Genomic DNA, 21039 nt, shown 5'->3' with positions numbered 1-21039 from the left:
GTGTTGACACATGATGACATGCGTGATATTCATGCGAGTGATTTAGGTGATGAACTGAAAGCCCTTTCAAGATACATTTCAGCAGGATCAATTCCAAAGGCTGTTCTGGAATATATGTGCACAAATAAGATGACCACCCTCTTTCCAAATGCTTTTGCTGCTCTGCGCATACTTCTAACACTTCCTGTAACAGTTGCCAGTGGAGAACGCAGCTTCTCCAAGCTGAAGTTAATAAAAACACATCTATACTCCACAATCACACAGGAAAGGCTGGTTGGCCTTGCAACCATCTCACTAGAGCATGAGCTGGCCCAGACTGTGGACCTTCAGGACGCAGTTCAAATCTTTGCAACCGAGAAGGCACGGAAAGCATCGCTTTCATTATTCAAACAGTTAAAAATGCCAATGTTTACTATGCAGACATGAAAAGTTACATTTGCTGTTCAGGCATCTGAAAGTTAAGTGTTACTTAAAATTTTTGAACAAGGCATCTTAAGTTGTTAGTTCTCCTTTAGCGGGGTAGGTAGCAGAGCAGTACCATGAGAGGAGTAGAAAGGAAGAAGGCAGAATTGAGACCTTTCACAGTTTTGGCCCAAGCGAGAGGGTCTGGGGGCGTCATTTGAGCTCCCCGCCTCAGGTGTCAAAATGTTGTGGGCTGGCCCTGTAGATGAATAAACTCTTCAGGGTAGGGACTGTCTCTTTTTCTGTGTCCATACAGCGCCTAGTTTAATGGGGCTCGGATTCTGGTACCTCCACAATATAAATTATAAATATAATAATGATCTTTGTACTGATCTAAATCAGATGCAGGGCTGCAGTGAAGTAACAGTTGTAGAGAGGAGTTAAGAATCTTTGGAGAGCTTGAACAGGGACTGTGTAGTCATTCTAGGTTGATTCACCTGGGAGAGCTGTAAACTCTGAGGCTACAAAGAGTTCATTTGCTCACAGAGATGAGCTGAAGCGAGATGCTGGGACAGTGGCCAAGAGCAGCCATTATGAGACTCAGGATCTCTCCTACAACAAGTAGATACAATCCAGGGGCTCAATAGAGGCCACTAGTCAAAATTATTTGTTGTATCTCTACTTTAAGGGTTTTATTTTCTGTTAATCTTTTTTCAAAGATTGTTTTTACTCTCCTACAAATAAACATACCTTGCATTGAATATTTTATTGTTATTACCATAGTAATAATGATAATTCATATAATATCTTAATTATACATAGTTCCTTGTGCCTAAAGGATCCTAATGTGCTTCACACAGTATAGGCACAATCGTCAATTTACTCAGGCCAAAGTTATCACTGACATTTATGTGGACTTTTCCCGAATGAAGGCGCGTAGGGGGCTGTGCAGATATATGCAAGAATCATGTAACCCTCCACTGAAATGCAGGCACCCAAGGGGTGTATCTAGCAACTCTTCAAAGCCACACAATACCACTACCCAACATTTAGGGCAGGAAAAGTGAAGATAAATGATGTACGCAGCTGAAACTGTAAAGAGAACTTTGGTGAGCTGAATGTAATTTTTAGATTTGGTCAAAAAATGAAAAATATTCTTTGCGGAAAATGTCAAGTCATTATTGGTTCAGATTTCAAAAGGGAACAATTCAAAATTTATTGCATTTTTCATAAAAAAAATTAAAATAGAAAAATATTTAGTTGAAATTTTGGGTTTTTCTCTGCCACCCCAGCTTCTTCCTATTTTTCAGCTTCCATGATTTTTTCTTTCTCTCTTCCCCATTTTGCCACTGAAAAGCAGGGGAGACACAGGAGATGGGGAGAAGGAAAAACAATAAGCTCAAACACCAAAACTTATTTAAAAAAACTGAAAAAAGTGGATAATTTAAAGAAAACTCACCAAAATGGTTTTTTAAAAAGGCCTTTTTTCCAATGGAAAAAAAATCATTCATTCCCCCATTTTCCTTCTTCAAGTAATTTCCCTTGCCACCCATCAAGCCTGTTTCCTTCCCCTCACTTGCCATATTCCATTTTTCCACCCTCTCATTTTCCTCCTTCTCCATTTGTCCCTTCTGCTCCATTTTCCCGTATGATTTGCTACCTGAAGGCAAGTGATATCCCTTAAGCACTCATTGATCACCTGTGAGCTATAGTACTGAGTGCATCTTCCTGCAGCGCCCCCTGTCTCAGGTTACCATAGAGACAACAAAGCAGCTGAAAGGGAGTTAGCGCTGCCCTGCTGGATGAAGCTGTTGGTCAGTTTGCCAAAGCCGAAGATTGGCAGGAAGTCATGGTACCAACCACATGCATGCCTCATTTATTTCCTCCCAATTAAAGGCAGCCTGTAGGGGAAAAGTAAAGTGCCAGTACATTTGAACTGACGTGTACGGACCCACTGAGAGTGCTTGTTAGCGCTCACCATACTCAGCATTTCCTCTCACTGATTGATAGAACGGTGTATATATGGCAGACAGCAAATTCATTACAGCACATTAGCCAGACAGGCAGACAAATGCCCACAGGGGCAGAAAAGCTGTAAGGAATAAATAAAAACTTTATTTTAAAAAAATCCCTTCTTTTTCCCCAGGCTATGGTGAGGTAGACTGCAGGAGTGGGTGATTGGAGGGGCGGACAAAGGGAAGGGAATGGAAAGTAGGGGTGGGGAAGTTGATTAGCAGTCAAACACGCTCCTAGAACACTCATGGTCATATTTAGATTTTGTATAATAACTGAACCTCTGCTTGTGTCTTTTTCCCCACTGCTAAATGTAGTTATTTTCAAGAAAGAAAGAAACCCAATAAAATTCCAGATGATGATCTCCCAGTGCAGTCCTGGAATATCACATTTGAAATAGGTGTTTGGCCATTTCATTCACTGTAAATTAGTGTCCTTTGGTTTAATACATTAAAAAACAAGCAAACTACTGTCAGCATTTATCAACTGCTAACACCGTGTGGCATTTGAGAGACCACAGTAATCACCTGTTCTGAGTAGAGGGAAATACAGTTGTATGAGCTGATACCACTGTTTGGAAATTGCTGGTAAATGTTGACTTCTGTAATGCACAGCCACCACCAAAATAACATGGGTGAGTATGACCACTAGGTATCAATCTCAAACTGATCCTGGTTGAGATGGGAGAACTGGACTAGGCATTATTGCCTCTAAGAGCCATGGGGCTGTGGGAACAGTGGCAATGGCAATCATCCCATGCCTGATTGCTCCTCCACTGCTGTTGACTGGAGTTGAGTTTTGAAGGCTGCCCAGGACTTTTCCTACCATCAGTGGAGGAGGAAAGGTAAGCCAGGAAAGCTGCCATAAACTGATCCACTGATAATGAGTATAGTAGGGTGAATCAGGTGAACCCCAGGACCATTCCACTACCCATAGGGAAAGGGTTTGGCTTTTAAAGGTCACCCACAGATTCACTGTAAGGGGGCAGGTTTAGGTCAATAGAAAGCTGAGCCTAAGTTTTCTGGCTCAGGTAGGGTGTTTTTGATCAGGGATGGGCCCAAAGAGGAGCCAGTGTGCTAAGATTTACTTACCACCTGCCCCTCTGTTAGGCTGTGTTAATTCCAGCAGCCCTTTTTCCTTCCTCTTCAGGATCCAAGTGAGTTCATTATACTATAAGACTGCTAAAACCCCCAGCTTTCTACAGATAGCACAGTATACTGAATTTTGCTTTATCAATGATTGTTGGTAATACAGGTACCTCAGAGAAGTCAGACGTTTTGTTTGATGGAATGTGTGTTCCCACTGGAAAAAATCCTTTGAATCCTGGATATTGTGGAACTGGCATATAGCACCACGAATAACATGCCTGGGCCTCTTCTTGATAGTGTTTGTCCATCCGCTCCTGATCCTGTATCTTTCCTCAGAGCTGAAATTGTAGTCCAGTTAGTGTCTGCAACATAGCTTTAGTTCCTCCTGTTCCACTATTAGCAGAGCTGAAAGAATCACTGTAAAAAACACAAAAATAAAATAGCAGCAGCAATTTAATTTATATCACAATGTAAGGCTACTACAGTGAAAGAACAGTTCCTTAAATAGAAAACCAAATTAATGTTATGGTGGTTAGAGTGCACCCATAAGGACACAATCCCCAACTAAAAGATGAGAAGAAACAGTTGGCATTCAGTTAACAATCATGTTTGGAGGTTTGTGACTGACTTTGTTATTCCAAGGGAAGCCAGGTACTAGTCTCTTGGGATTATGTACAAAGGCAAGAAAGAAGTGGACATGTATGAACCTCAAAGGTGACTGCTGGGTTAATAAAACAGTCTGTTTTCTGTTCACCCACTCTTCCTCTCAGTGTGCAAGTACATTAAAATATGTCAAAAGGAAAGCCATTTGCTGGGGAGAAATAATTCAGCTAAAAGTCAAAATTTCCAGCTGGTGCATTGCCTTGGTGTGTATAAGTGCACTAACAAAGTGACCCACATATCTCACTGGATGAAAGTTGATATCCTCATTAAAGTAGAAACAAACACTCAAAATAGGCACAACTGCCAGTTAAAAAGAATAGAGCACAATTGATATAAGCCTGCAGTTTTCCTTACTCTGTTTCCTACTTGTACTATAGCAGCTATACTATATATGTAAGTAACCTCTTGAAAAAAGCAATGAAGGCAAAGCTAATTTCATATGCGGTGTCCACTCTACTTTGCTAGAAGAATTTTGTTGCTAATAGTCAAGTATATTATTGATCCATGTTTAGGGGGCAGGAAATCTTTTATAGTCCACTTTATATGCAGTCACATACAAAATAGGGACCTACTCCTGCAAAACCCTGTTGTACAATAGTAATCCTTATAAATGTGGAATAGTCCTGCAGAAGTGAAGAGGACAATTCATAGGAGCACGTAAGTATTATTCACATAAGGATTTACAGGATCAGCATCATAGACTTTAAAATATTGTTATGTAGATGGTTTCTATCGACTTGCCCCAGGAAATTCAGAATTAATGCTTCAAGTCCATCTTTAATTCACACTGGTGGGTCTAAGTGTTGCAACATTCCTGATACATGAGATCAGGTCACCCACTGTTTGTTCCAGGCCTCTGGAGGAGGGCAATATTAGATGAAAGATCAAGCAAAATGGGGACAAATTTCACACTGTGCAGTAAGCAGCCATTTTGTTTTTTTAAAATCAGCTTTAAATAATATTAATTAATACATTATTTCATTTGAAAAAAAGGGAAGAAAGAAAAAAATCTGTGAGAGACATGTACGAAATTTGACAATTTCCAAAAATCTGTATTAATAACCAAATAGGAGCCATTAGAGTCTACCATCTAAATATGAATATAGGCAATGTTCCAAATGTATATCCTCAGGACTTTTAAAAATGTGCATTATTTTTCTCAAGCTCATAACTCCTTCCCGTATTATGCAAATACTTACTTAGGGTCTTTTGAAAAATGCATTTTATGAACCTATTAGACTATAATAGCTCTTAAGTAGCTGTTATGAGCTAGCGTGTCAATACATATCAAGGAACATTAAAAATGTTTTAAAGCATTATATAGAATATTACTATTTATTGTTGTTTCTAGAGGTTCAGTGGAAGACAGCTGGTAACTTTTGTGCACTTCTCTCTCACTGAGGTTTCATCCTTCTCAGTTTATTTGACATTGGCTAAAGTGAATCCATAATGAGGGCATACTTGGTTGATAACTTAAGCACTGCTCCTACAAGTGGTTCCATGAAGGCGGACATGGAGACCCACTGAAGTCAATGGAGCTCTGCCCACTTGGAATAAACTGCAGGATTATGGTCTTCCTTTCTTCTCTTTTGACGTCAAAACATAAGTGAATTGAGTCTCAAAACAGCACGTTGCAAAAGTTCCATATTACAGCTGGGGACCAATGATTTAGGTAACTTGCCCCAAGTGACAAAGGAAGCCTGCATGGAGCTGAGAATAAAATCATGTGGCATCTCTTGGCTCCTAGGGCTGTGCCTTAGACACAAGTACTAAATGGCTTGTGCAGCTGAACGCAGCCCAGTGCCACCAACGAACAAGAGAAAATAAACCCTGTTTCCTTTTTATTGCATTATTTTTATCCTGAAGACATTAATGTTCTTTCGGTACTTAATATGAGACAGTCTATCATGTTTCCTTGAACATCCAAAACTCCCTTTCAGTTCAATGGGATTTGGGGGCTTAGTATGAACACAGAATCAGGAACAAAATCCACCCCCCTCCTTGACAGCCTCATAGGCCCTGCCCCACTTGCAGCAGTAACAGTGCTATGCTTCCGCATAGAGGAGGCTGAATGTGGGGATACTGCTCAGAGGGTGCACACTCTGGGCCTGCTCCTGCTCCCAGTGACTTCACTGAGAGATGGATCAGACCCCCCGTTCACAGCGTGGAGCTTGGCTCCAGCATGAACTCCCTATGCAGCACCAGGCACGAGGTGGGACATAAGAAACAAAGAGGTGGGTTAGAGGAACCTTCTCTATGCAGCTCTTCTCTTCCTTGTACTGCAGGGTTGAGAGGGCCACATAAGGCCACAGGGACACTACTTCAGTCATTGAGCTATAATAGCCTCTGCAGTGTGGCTCCACAGTCACTCTGCAACCCATTAGCGTTTCTCCTCCTAACCCCACGGCTTATATGCCTAGGGCCTAGATGAGTTAATCAGGCTGGGTACTGGATATGAGCCCCAGTGAGTACTGAGGAGTCTGCCTTATGCAAACTAACACAAGTGGCTGCAAGAACTCCTTCCTGGGCTCTGCAATCTTATGTCAATTTGGATATCACTGTTGCATGCAGTCCCATGCAGATAAAACTCCCTCTCTAGTGTGCTAAAAGGGTTACTGGATATGCAGAATAGTAGCTCTTCTAAACAAAGGAACTTAGTCATTTTCATTTATTTTTCCCCTTCAAAAATGCCCCAAGGCAGCCATCTATTTCAGTCAATGGTAACCTGAAAATATATATATGAACTATAGGAGCACAAAAGGCATCTAAACCCACAAACATTATTTTTGTACACACCAACTCAGCCAAATAGAGTTCTTCGCATTTCATTGGAACTCTTGGTTAACTCTTTGTATGCCAAGTTTTGACAGAGAGTTATATACCAATGGAATTACATTTGTATTATAGAATGCTCTCTTACAATGGCAGGGAAGGAGGACAGTAAGATACAATTGCAACAGATGTAAAAGAATCTCAAGTATTTTTTCAATTTTAAAAAGTTACGTTTGTCTCAAGATTTTTCCACCCCCAAAAAGTCATAAAAGTAAAAATTAACTTCAAATATATAAAGTATTGAACAGCTATTTCTAAAAATTACTTTCAGAATTTGTTCCAGTATGTTATTAATAACAAAACAAAGTTAAAAAAAACCCAGCCATCTAATACTGGGTTGTTCCTCATTTCAGAGTGGGAGCTGGGGGGAGGAGGTGGGAGCTGGAATCGTTAAGCCTTTCTTCAATTTTTTTTTCTTTTTTAGTTGAAATTTTGAACTTTTCAAATTTACAAATTTCAAAATTTTCAAATGTTGAACTTTTCAAAATTATATAACTTTTCAAAATTAACTCCACTGGTCAAGGAAATTCCAAGATTAAAAAAGAAAAAACGAATGTGAAAATAGAGTGCAGGTTGAGAATGCATATCACTAACTGAATGGTAAAAGACCTTGCAGGGATTTGGAATTAAGGTTACATTTAAAAGAAAGCTCAACATGTTCACTTATTGAAATGCAGAGTTAAAGAATCTAGACAGACTTAACTCTGCCCTGTTGTGATACCATGCTATAAACATACAATTATGATTAAAGCATTTTAGTGTCTGTGACCCCAGATTAGATTAAGCTGATTTTTAAAGACACACTAGTGCTTATTCATATTTTTCCCCTTATGGAGTTATATGAGATACCAACTTCCTGAATTCAAAACTGGCAAGACAGTCAATGACAGAGCCAGGTTTGCAACCGGGATGGGAGGGTGGGAGTGTGTGCACAGAGGTTTTGGGGGACCTGAAGCAAAATCTGAAACTGAGGCTGACCACCCTTCCAAAAAATGTATCACTGAGAGGAGACTTATTTGGGGGGGATGCCCCGCATTCACTGCACAGCAATGATTCAGCTCCTGTCCCATGGTGCTGGACTCGGCTCCCTGCTCAGGGTGTTGTGACCTGGCACGCAGGATCACAGCACCACTCAGGTGTCCTGGCCACCCCTCAGTCATGATGGAGGGGCCTACGCGCTGAGCCTGTGGCGTTATGACCCCGCATACCTGGTTGCAACACCACGCGGTTTGGGGGCTCTCACAAAGAAAGCTTTGGACAAACTGCTGCTTTTGCCCCACCTCTGGTCAGCCCTGAGGGGGCATAACGAGTCACTGGTGGTGCCACTAACCCCCCACAGCAGCACCCTCCATCCCAGCTCAATAATCCTAATCCTGGCCCAGTGCAGAGGGGAGGCCTTGAGGGAGGGGGGCAATGGAGAGCAATCCCATCTTGCAGTCACCCAGATCCCCTTTTAGCTCCCTACTGGTTTTAAGTAAAAGTTTTTACATAACTCAAAGCCTGGCATGTGTGTTTTACTTCCAGTCGGAGTAAAACAGAAGATGGAGATATTTTGTACGAAAGATGCATCTTTACAAAAGACTACGGGAAACAAGTCAGATGAGCTCCACTACTAAACAATGGAGATAATGAATAAGCGGGCTAGCCTGAAACTGGGTAGGATGATTCACTGAACTGGAATTTCAACAATGATGTTTAAAATGTAGACGGGATAGGAAAGAGTGAGAGCTAGTCAGAAAATTAGGTATGAACTTGCATTACAATATAGCGGGGGGAAAGAACACCAGTGAGATTTTGGGTTATATTTCCAAAGGCCTCAAATTATGGATCAGGCAATATCCTTTCTCTCTACAGCACTGATGAGATTGAGCTTACTACTACATATAGCTCTGAGCTCCCCGCAGCACAAAAAAGGAAATTATGTGAAAAAGAATAACAGCAAGCATTGCTAAGGGATCAGGGGATTGATTTATAAGAATTAAATGACAAATGGGTGAGATGCATAATAGTCCACAAAAAGAACAGGAGTACTTGTGGCACCTTAGAGACTAACAAATTTATTAGAGCATAAACTTTCGTGGACTACAGCCCACTTCTTCGGATGCATACAGAGTGGAATAAATATTGAGGAGATATATATATACACACATACAGAGAGCATAAACAGGTGGGAGTTGTCTTACCAACTCTGAGAGGCCAATTAAGTAAGAGAAAAAAAACTTTTGAAGTGATAATCAAGATAGCCCAGTACAGACAGTTTGATAAGAAGTGTGAGAATACTTACAAGGGAAGATAGATTCAATGTTTGTAATGGCTCAGCCATTCCCAGTCCTTATTCAATCCTTTGTTGATTGTGCCTAGACAGAGGCAGAAGCCTCCAGCTGGCATGATATTCCAGGCAGGACTGAATCTCCATTAGACGAAACTTAAAGAAGAGAATGACCTGGACTCATTCCCGTTTTTGTCCAGGCACCCCCGACCGACCTCACCGAGGCCAGCCAGGAGCACCCATGTCTGCCCAGGTGCCCCTTACGAACCTAACCAAGGTCGGCCAAGAGCACCCACGGAACGATGATGATGGTTAGCAGTCGTATTCCACTGTCTGCCATCCGCAAGGCAAGGCAAGGCAAAGCAAGGGGATGCTGATGTGTAGCACTGCACTACCGCGTCTGCCAGCAGCACCCAGGAGACATACGGTGACAGTGAGCTGAGCGGGCTCCATGCTTGCCGTGGTATGTCGTCTGCATAGGTAACCCAGGAAAAAAGGCGAGAAACAATTTTTTGCCGTTGCTTTCACGGAGGGAGGGAGGCCTGATGACATGTACTCAGAATCACCTGAGACAATGTTTTTGCACCATCAGACATTGGGAGCTCAACCCAGAATTCCAATGTGCAGCAGAGACTGTGGGAACTGTGGGATAGCTACCACAGTGCAACACTCCGAAAGTCAATGCTAGCCTCGGTACTGTGGACGCACTCTGCCGACTTAATGCGCTTAGTGGGGACTGTATCAATCAATTTATAAAAAATCGACTTCTATTAAATCGACCTAATTTCGTAGTGTAGACATACCCTTTGTTGAAACACAAAGCACTGGGTTCTAATTTGTCCCCCCTTCATAGTTAACGTGTATGAAAGAGACAGTGAGATGATTAGGGGTGCAGTGCTAACAGTGTAAGGATAAAATGCAGCTTTACAGCTCCTTTTAATTAAATACAGGCTGTTTTTGCCCTGCTTACAGGGTCCGGGGCTGAGATAGTGGCTTGGATTCAAGCAAGCTGGTTGAAGCTCACACCAGGCACAATGCATGTATGGGCCAAAGGAAGAATGTAAGAGAAGTCGCTTGTGCTGGAATCCAAAACTCTGAGAAGATTCAAACAGCTACTATTTTTAAAAAAAGAGGTCAGCTTGCCAGAGAAGTGTTTCTTTCTTTTCACACAAATATGAAATAGATGGAATATAGGCTGTTCTGATGTATACTTCCAGAGCCCTCACCACCCCCGTCCACCACTACCCCCATTATTATAATTTGTATTGCCATAAAGCCTAGGAGCCCCATTCATGCACCAGGACCCCATTGTGTTAGGCACTGTACATATCCAGAACATACCTTGCCCCCCGTCAGCTATTTGATTAAAGACAAATTTAACAAATGATTGAGGAGTAAGGCAATTTCAGACCATTCTTTACAAAGCCTCCTGGGGTGCCTAAACTCCAGACTGCCACATAAATTGGGCTGCCCGCCACCCTGACCAATTCTGGGGCTCCCTCTCCCCTCCCCAGTGCACAAGGCGAAAGGGAAGCCGAGAAACAGCACCCACACTCAGTCTGTAGGGAAGGAATTGCTAGAGTGGCGGAAGCTCATGTGTCTCAGTTTCCTTTTCTGACCCTTGCGGGGGTTGAGGAGGGAGCCCAAAGTCTTCATCACCCCTTACAGCTTCAGCAGAGCCAAGATGGGGATGGGTTTATTTTCATTTAAAACAACAAAAAAGGTACCTGCGGTGTTCCTTGTGCTGTGAGTAGCATTGCATAGGGAGGCTGTGGAATCTCCATTATTGGAGATTTTTAAGAGCAGGTTAGACAAACGCCTGTCAGGGTGGGGCTAGACAGTACTTAGTTCTGCCTTGAGTGCAGGGGACTGGACTAGATGACCCCTCGAGGTCCCTTCCAGTCCTACGATTCTATCTCCCCTATACTCAGTAACCTAGGGAAGACCCCCATTGAGCCCAACAGCACTAAGCTTTTCAACAAAAACAACAAGGAGTCTGGTGGCACCTTAAAGACTAACAGATTTATTTGGGCATAAGCTTTCGTGGGTAAGGTTTTTACCCACGAAAGCTTATGCCCAAATAAATCTGTTAGTCTTTAAGGTGCCACCAGACTCCTTGTTGTTTTTGTAGATACAGACTAACACGGCTACCCCCTGATACTTGACAAGTTTTTCAAGAGTGCACGCTCAGTGCCACCCCAATGTCATCCTTTATAGGTCCAGTTGCCATATACTGCAGTCAGGCTTTGACATCCCCATTGAAAATGCAGAAGAATTGGACACCAGCTATCATTCCCAGAGAAGTCTTACTCCCTCCGGATGAGAATTTATTTCTTAGTCTGCAGATCCATGTGGACCATAACGCTCCTATCGGCTCCATGCCACAGAAGACCACATATCAGGACAGAATTTGGCTTAGAACATGGTGAAGATTACAGACTAGCCATCTCTTCATATTACACAACTAAAGACAAATAAATGCTTAGTCGATAAGGCAGCCAGTCCAAGCACAGCACAGCTAGAGGAGAGAAGTTTAAAACAAAAACTAATGTTTCTTGACTTGAGACAATATTTTCTTCTAGTTATAAATGGTATAGCTTGTCTCAGCACACCAATCCTACCTCACCAGGGAGGAACAAGAAAGGAAACCTGTGAGGAAATGTAATTATCTTTCTTTATTTCTGTGTTCCTCTTCCTCACTCATCTTGCCAACATTTTTGGATTAAGCATAAAAAACAAATTTAGAATATAGGAAACATAAGAAGGGGAAAATGGGACCCATGCCAATCACCTCTTTCCTGTTAAGAAACAAAATGGTGCATTGCAAAAATAGTGTTGCCCCTTTTTGAGCCGAGTGGCTAGTCAAAGTTTGGGCCCTGGGGATGTTCCCATTGGAAGTGAAAATTGATGGAGTCTGGTGTTGTCTTTGTTCATTTTTCTATGTTAATCTTGTTTATTTACAAAGAATGTACAAAGTCCTGCTTCTCTGAATGCAGGAGGCACCAAAAACAAAAGGTGCAGTTTCTTAGTTTCTTAGCCCCAAGTGTCTTCAGCCAACAGACCCGAAAGCTCGCTCTCTAGCTATTTCCAGGGTCACAGTGTTCACTTGCTACTGCTTAACTTTCTTGCTTTTTGCCTCTGCTTTTCTCTCTGTTCAGTGTACTCTCGGTTTCTGTATATTCTGCCTTCCCTCACACACGTTACCCAAAACAACACTCAGGAAGAGCCCTCCACTCACTCAGTCCGAACACTGAGTTGGGTGGGTTCACAACTCCTTTTGTCTTAAGTGCTTGTGGTGAAGTTATCCTGACAGCTACATTAACTGAAGACTGTGTTCAGACCCAATCTCAAAGAGGGTTGTGAGTCATGCAGTCACAGATACCCCCCCCCATCATAACAATAGCTCCTCCTTGCAGCACACCAATTTATGGACTCCCACCATCTGCTTTTCTGTATTTTCTCTTTCTTGTTTGACTATGGGTTTTTCTGTGGTGCTTGATGACATACTATATGAGTGCCACACAAACATTAGCAAGTTTAATCCTCACAAGACCCCTTTTGATCCAGGGAAGTCTAATTATCTCCATTTTACTGATGAAAAATTGAGGCACAGAGAGATTTGGGCCTGATTTGTTTTACAGAAGAGCAGAGCATCTAAAATACCAGCGGAAGTCGTTGGGAGTTTTGGGATCTCTGCTTTGGTACTCAGCATCTCATGAAATCAAGTTTTAAGTGCTTGGGTTCACACAGGGAGCGTCTGGTAGAGCAGGGAATAGAACTCAGATCTCCTGAGCCTCAGACCAGTGCCACACACAAGAGACACTCCTCCCCTTTGAACAAATGAGACAAGAAACATAGTAGGTGAATATTAGCCATTAGAGCTGGTCAGAAAATATCCTCCCCTCTCCACCCCCCTCAAAAAAAGCACTGAAAATTCAAATTTTCAAAAAATTCAACCATTCCCTATCATCCCAATATGACATTCTGCAGTGGGATTTTCAAAAGAGCCTCGGTGACTTCAGAGTCATGTCCCACTACTGACCATCAATGGGACTCATGCTTCTAGGTCATTTAGATGCTTCTGAAAAGTTCACCCCTAATTTCTATTCCTATTTTCAGGCTCATCAGCAGATTCAGAGGTTACAGTACTGAGCAGCCCAGGGACTGATTTCAAGGAGTATTTTAGCAGGACAACTGCCTTGGGATGATTTAGGGCCTGATGTCAATCAACAAGTGCTGAGTGGCCTCAACGCCTGTTGAACTCACCAGGAGTAGAGAGGGTACTTAGCACCTTCCAGGAAGTGCTCAGTTCCTCTCAGTATCTGGCCCCTAATCCCTCATGTTAATTCACTCTAGAGCCCTCTATGGGTACCTCTATACAGCATTTTGGAGTCAGCCTCCCAGCCTGATCCCAATCCCCTCCCTAGACTTCAGAGCCCAGGTTCCAGCCTGAGCCTCCACTTCAAAGTGCTGTCTACACAGCTATTTTTAGAGCACTCGCGGGAGCCCTCCAAGCCCAAGCCTGTCAACCCAGGCTGAGAGGCTGACTCCAAAATGATGTGTAGACATACCCTAGCAGGTTCAAGATAGAAATGAGACAGCACACAAGCAGCTTCTATTTTTAAAAGTTGTCTAATACTCAATAAATTCTGTTCCTAATTATGTTAATGAAGCAGATAGGGAACCTGAATATTATATATAGAAGTCTCCAAAAACATCCATAGCTGGTGCAGGATATTGGATTTGCAGCAAACTTCTGGTCCAATTATTAATATTAAATCAGTCCCTTTGATATGAACAGCATTTTTTTAATTTGGGAGGAATCTATACCTGCTGGGATTTAAACTTCCCACCCATGGATCCAAAAAAAGTAGATCTAATAATTAACAGTAGTTCTAGCAATTATCATCTTTGCAAGCCACTAGAGGGCAAGATCATCACACTCAGCTATTTAATTTGAATGGCACAATTTCAGTCCTCTAGAAATTATTGCTCAGTTCTACTTTGAATTAAGCAAATTACACCAGCAGTCCAATGATTAATGATGCAGCACTTTTATTTATCTTGTCATTTTTTTCAATTTCTATAATGCACTAATCAATACCTCCATGGGTGGCCAGTGAACTGGACGTTGGGGGAGGCTAGCCCCCAGCCCCTCCCCTTGTGCCCGAGGCCCTGCCCCTCTCCTTCCCCTTCTGCCACTCCCCCCTGCCCCGCAGGACCCCACAGAACCCCCACTGCGCCCCTGCCCCCAGCCCCAGTGCTGGGCGGCCTGGCAGCACAGCCCCAGCACCCCAACTCCCCCAGCCCCAGTGTGCCAGGCGGCACGGCTCCCCTGGCCCAAGTGTGCCATCCTTGAATACCTCTTAACATCCATATAGAAAAATATAACATTATGTATATTAAAACAACCTAGAAAGGCAGACTACCAAGAGAAAGAACTTCCCAAACCATAACAAACATTAATCCCTCCCCCAAAACAAATCTTTATTAAAAGCCTCAGTAAACACTTAGGACTCAACATGGGCATATGGGGATCAGGGCACAAGCAGCCCTCCCTCTCCTGCCCCCTGTGCAGTGCACTGTTGCAGTCTCTAAATTAATGGGCACACAAGGACTGCTTCATCCTAGTGCCTGGGGGTCCAAAGAGAGTGAGGAAGGCCCCACCCATCCGCCTCCATACTGGCCTGCCAAGCTGACCTGCCAGAGGGAATGGGCTGCCTCATTTTAAGGGATGGCGCAGCATGCGTGCTTCCCATGTAAGCAGGGCTGTGTTGGGATGGATTATGATTCCGGAACACATGTGGGGCTATGCAGTTGCCAACACAGGCCCTGTGTATTTGCAGAATCTGTCCCTTACATAGGCCTTATAACATGTGTTGAAGTCAGGTTCGTTCAGATCGGGCAGAGGTGGGGGTGGCAACTGTTGAGTGAAGGGCCCTTTAATGAGAACACATTGCTCTCAGTTCCCAGGGGTAAGGGTCCTGAGCTGTCAGAAACAGCCATGCTTTGCCAGGCTCAACTTCCAAATGTATATAAAACAGTATTGCTAACCCCAAGCATTCAAAAATTGCATCAGATCCCAAAATTATGAGATTGGCTTAAAAATCACGAGATTTTAAAAAAATAATACATTTACGTTTCTTTTTAGTTGCCTTCTGGTTTTAGAACTTCTAGGGTTCACATTTTCCAGTTTTTCTCTGCAACCATGAGGGCTAGAAACTTACTTTTTAAAAAAAAAGAAAGCTGACATTCTGTTAAGTTCACATGATTCCCAGAAAAATACAAAATACTGCACGACTTGTGAGAATACTGTGAGATTTGGCATCTCTGTGAATAATTCTATCAGAATGCCAGGACTGGTTTGCAGCTCTTGGACAAAAAATGAAGACTAACTGTTAGAGTGTTCAGCTGTTTAGCAGTTCTTGTATAGCATGATACTTCATTACAGGAGAGACTCCTTCTGGAGTAAGGGTATCAAACTAAGACATGCTGATGCTTTTGAAACTGGAGTAGCAGCAGTGATGGCACAATGGTGCCAAAACCCAGTCCTGAGCGCAGGCTGGGGTAGAAAATTCCATTGTTCCTGTACTTTGGGCAGCGAACCCTACTGACAAGTCTACCACCACCACAAACCCATCTGCCAAAGGCTACAACTTAGCACATGTTAAATTAGATGAAGAGCCTGAAAATTCTCTCAACAGCTAGTATGAATTGCATAATATGTTAAATTACATTAAAAAAGCGACATTAACTGAACGTTAAGGTTGCAAAGCAAGGCACTTATCAGTTAGGAAATGCCTGAATGAATTTGTCTGTGCAACCTTAGTTCAGACCTCCTGCACTGCTGTAGTGCTTCAGTAAAAATGCTACTACACCCAGGGGTGGTGGAACAATGTGTATAGTGGGGGTGCTGAGAACCATTGAACCAAACTGTAACCCTGTAAATGATGGACACCACATCAAGACAGGGGGTGCAGCAGCATCTCCAGCACCCCTAGTTCCAGCACCTATGACTACACCCCATTGGCATAGTTAATCCACCCCTGCAAGAAGTGGTAGCTATGTCGACAGGAGAAGCCCTTCCGTCACTATAGCGCTGTCTACACTGGGGGTTAAGTGGGTGTAACTGCATCACTCAGGGGTGTGGATTTTTCACTCCCCTGAGGGACATAGTTATACCGATATAAGTTTATAGTGTAGACCTGGCCTGTAGACATTCTTTAATTACATGATTTTTTCCCTACAGGACCCCTGTCTCATTCAGGGCACAGCATAGACTATGCTCAATAAATAGGTTGCTACTAAATTTTTCTTTTTGTCCTTATCATTCAATATATGGCCACAAGCCTTATTTATTGCATAACATCCAAAGCCTGCACTGAATAAAAATGTATTTATTTCTTCATGGGCTTTTCTACGTGCTTATCACCATAGCATGTAAGTGCTTCACAAACGTTAATGAATTTATCTTCACACTATCCCTGCAAAGTAAGGAGGTGTTATTATCCCCATTTTGCAAATGGGGAACCAAGACAGAGAGATTCATTATCAAACGTGTCCGTTACTTTTGGGTGCCCAGGTTGAGATGCCTTGGAGCTGATTTTTCACAGTACTTAGCATCTGTAGGTCACTTTATATGTTCAAAGCACAAACTCTTGTTGACTTCAGCTATTGTTGTGCGTGTTCGGCACTTCTGCAAAAATGAGGAACGCAAAAATGAGGAACACAATTAGTGGTCACCTATGAAAAGTTTTAAAAGATTAAATGCCATCATGAATACTTGGATTCTACTTCCTTCATCACAAGGTCATCCTTTCTCCTCCTGCAGTTCCTGCTTCATTCACTACACACCTTCCAACTTCTGCAACAAATGCAGCAGGGTTCTATAGACCAGTGGTTCTCAAAGCCGGTCCGCCGCTTGTTCGGGGAAAGTCCCTGGCAGGCCGGGCTGGTTTGTTTACCGGCCACGTCTGCAGGTTCGGCCGATCGCGGCTCCCACTGGCTGCAGTTCACTGCTCCAGGCCAATGGGGGCTGTAGGAAGCAGCACGGGCCGAGGGATGTGCTGGCCGCCTTTCCTGCAGCCTCCATTGATCTGGAGCGGCGAACCATGGCCAGTGGGAGCCACGATTGGCCGAACATGTGGACGCAGCTGGTGAACAACTACTGCTATAGACAACACTCTCTATACAACCTTGATTTATTCCCAAAACACTATCAATTCTGTACAGGAAATAAAACAGGGCTCTTCTGGAATTAATAGTGTGTGACCATATAATTAAAGACAGTATCATAATGGATACACCTGAAAGGGGCAAAGTAAACTTGAGCGGCCTACCTTAAATTGATCATTTCCTAACTATTGATTGGTTGACTTTGCAACCAGTTTTCTTACCTATTACGTACCAGAAGGGGGGAACATTGACAGGAGAGACAGTCTCCCTGCTCTTGTTTCTGATGACTGGCACCACAGTGGCTCCTGGCAGCCAGTAGGAGCAACTGCAGTAAAGGTGTTGCTCGGCCTCTGCAACCCTAGGCTGAAACATACTCAGTGGCTCTGTGGCTATGGAGCATACTCGGTGCAGATGTAATCAGGGAATTTTGCTGCCACCCTCTAACAAGAGTCTACAGATCATATGAAAAACCTCTGAAAAATCAGTTATACCCTAGTCAACTTTGGGTGGATTTCACATGGACAGCAACCTTCTTAACCCCCGGGCAAGTTTCAATTTCAAGAGTTGTATGCAGTGTATTTCTAGCCATGTCAGTCCCAAGATATTAGAGAGACGAGGTAGGTGAAGTAATATCATTTATTGGAGCAACTTCTGTTGGTGAGAGAGACAGGCTTTCAATCCACAAAGAGCTCTTCTTCAGGTCTGGGAAAGGTACTGAAGAAGAACTCTGTGTAGCTCAACAGCTTGTCAATTCCAAGAGTTGTAAGAATTTTTAATCATTGGCAAAACAAAACTATTTTCTCCTAACCTCATTCTCAGAGACAGCAGTACCATTTTGGGGGAAATATTAAAAAAAAATAAAAAAATTAAAAGCAGACTCAGGAAGAGACCTGGCATGAAAAATTTTAGCCCCAAATGATTCAGCAAAGTTACAAGTAACTGAAAGTAGTGTGTTATAATGGGAAGTTTTAAGCAACCTTAACAATAAATGTTACTGCCAGCTTCATCTTTAATATACTTTTGTTTCTTTTTAAACACCTGTTTGATCAATCCCAGCTGATATTTGGGTAGTAGCATTTGGAGGTATCCAGCTATTTCCCAGTATATTTATTTAATTGGATTCTGGTTTAACAACTTTATGAGGGTCACCAGTCCTGGCAAGTGCATTCACTAGTGATGTTTTTCTTGCCTGCGTGAGACCTTTTTCTCCCTCAAGCTACGTGACAGTAGGATCAAGAAGATGAGTGAATGGAATTGCAGTTCTCAATCACACTTCCATGTGAATAATAATCATACAGACTTACTTTCTACATTCTGAGCTAACATTCTTCCAGATACTATCTCCCTAAAAATTCGGTCCTAGGTATTAAACAGTTGTAAAAATAGATGATTTTCTTTACAAAACAAAAATCAAAACACCCAAAACAAACAAAAAACCCACCACGCACCTCATTTGCTAGGAAGTTATAAGTGCTGCAAACATTTTCAAACTTTGACCCTGTCAAGATTTTTTTATATCGTTTTGAAAATTCAGCAAAATGCTTTAGATAGGCTGTGAAAACTGATCTATTTACCCTCCTTTAGTTACCTGCTCTTCACCTTTGCCTTGAGATAAAGCCTCTCTACTCTTTCAAATAAAGAAGAGCCATGACATATGAATATAAAGGTGTCTCTGTTGTAGGGATTTGAATATCACTTTTGGGTTTGGGCTACTGCAGGCAGCTTCCCATTATTCAGATGCAAAGCTCAGGCAATAACAAGAGTTTACATTCAGCACAGTCATCATGATTTAAAAATAATTGGAATATGCATCTTAACAGAAGTAGTAAAACATCCACAACTTTTATTTAAATATAGACAAATATGCTGCAATACACTAATCCTATAGGAAAAGCAAACAAATACTACTCCATTTTTTGTTTACTTTTGAGGAAGTGTCTGTATTCCTCACAGAGAATGACTGATAACATCACCTAAAGCCTGTTACAAAAAAATAACATCCTGCCCCTGCCTCATATGCTGCACTGGCTGATAGGCCAGGTGCTAGAGAATAGGATCAAGCTGAATGTCTGTCCATAATTATAGTCATTCTGATAGGTTTGAAGACCGGAGATTTTATTTTTAATTCTTAACCTTGGAGCTTTAATGATGGTTGGTGGCACAAGAAAACCACATTTACTTACATACACAGAGTTTGGCTACCAGTTTATTTAAATGTGAATTGGACCTATCAATCTATTAATACCAATTATTTGCTTCTTTCCTGTTATTTTTCTGTCTCTCTGTTCTCCTTCACTCAGATTCTGTAATCCTGACTTACCGCTATGGGTCATATTCTCCCCAGTACTGGTCTTTCCCGTGAAGGGAACATTCTCCTGGGGCTGGAGTCACTTTACCTCGCCAAGCCACATGGAATAGGTAGAGGTTTGGGCCTCCTAAAGCTATTAGATCTTAGGGCACCAGTACAGGACCTTTGTCTTCATACAGCTGCCCTGTTGGCCACCCTTCCCCATGGCAGCCGCAGCATGTGCCCTTTAAATACCATGCTGCTATTGACTAACTGCACCTAGGCTGTCCAACATGCTGTCCCAGTCACATTTCCAAAAGTAGTTACTTCTCGTGCCACCCCTAAATTTCTGAGCATGAATAATGCTGCAGGATTCTGTTGGAGGAGTTTCTATAGTATCCCAAGAAATGGGACACTAGTTTGTAGAAAAGGGTTTTCAGTTTCCTTGTCCCAGCTAGGTTCCATTTGGCTCTTTTCCACTGATGGAAACAGAGTTGGGACTATGGCTTTAGAATTCTAGAGATCTCAGGTCTAATGTAGTAATAGTCTACAGGTGCTTCCTTGTACAGTTCATTAAAAAACACAAAAATATCAATAAGAAAGAAAGAAAGGTATGATTCAGAATTAAAATGTTCATGTTTTAAATGGAGTTCTTCTGTCTAAATGTATCTACCTATAATAGGCTATATATAGACTAATAGTCCAGAAATTATATGTTCAATTACATAGCACCTTTGATCCTAAAGGACCCCAAAATATTTTTCCATCTCTACTCTTTATTTTAGCTCAGATGCCAGAGAAAACTCATGTCAACTTCAGTGAGGAGTTGCACGCGTATTCTAGGCCAGAATATCTACGCCAGTCACTGCGCCCAATGCTAAAATAAGACAACCTACAGAACATGACAGCTGTATAGCAAAGAGTAACAATGTGGTAAAGGTATATAAAATCATAAGTGGAGTGGAGAAAGTGAATAAGGAAAAGTTATTTACTTGTTCCCATAATATAAGAACTAGGGGCCACCAAATGAAATTAATGGGCAGCGGGTTTAAAACAAATAACAGGAAGTTCTTCTTCACACAGTGCACAGTCAACCTATGGAACTCCTTGCCTGTGGAGGTTGTGAAGGCTAGGACTATAACAGGGTTTAAAAGAGAACTGGATAAATTCATGAAGGTTAAATCTATTAATGGCTATAAGCCAGCATGGGTAAGGAATGGTGTCCCTAGCCTCTGTTTGTCAGAGGGTGGAGATGGATGGCAGGAGAGAGATCACTTGATCATTACCTGTTAGGTTCACTCCCTCTGGGG

General features: G+C 42.3%; 1 protein-coding gene across 2 annotated transcripts in view; it reads right to left on the bottom strand.

Annotated features, from left to right (window-relative positions):
• The window catches only part of TFEC (transcription factor EC), a 206880-nt gene that overhangs the window by 145093 nt on the left and 40748 nt on the right, over nt 1-21039 (bottom strand). For both annotated transcript variants that reach the window (XM_065566512.1, XM_065566566.1), the window contains exon 2: nt 3674-3920. In XM_065566512.1, the coding sequence (XP_065422584.1) occupies nt 3674-3811 (138 nt within the window). In that variant the 5' untranslated portion in view covers nt 3812-3920. The remainder of the gene's footprint in view (nt 1-3673; nt 3921-21039) is intronic.

The sequence above is a fragment of the Chrysemys picta genome, chromosome 1, assembly GCF_011386835.1.
Source record: "Chrysemys picta bellii isolate R12L10 chromosome 1, ASM1138683v2, whole genome shotgun sequence".
In the NCBI taxonomy this organism is placed as follows: domain Eukaryota; kingdom Metazoa; phylum Chordata; order Testudines; family Emydidae; genus Chrysemys; species Chrysemys picta.
The sequence above is the reverse complement of the archived record's forward strand: the minus strand, read 5'-3'. Positions and strand labels throughout refer to the sequence as shown.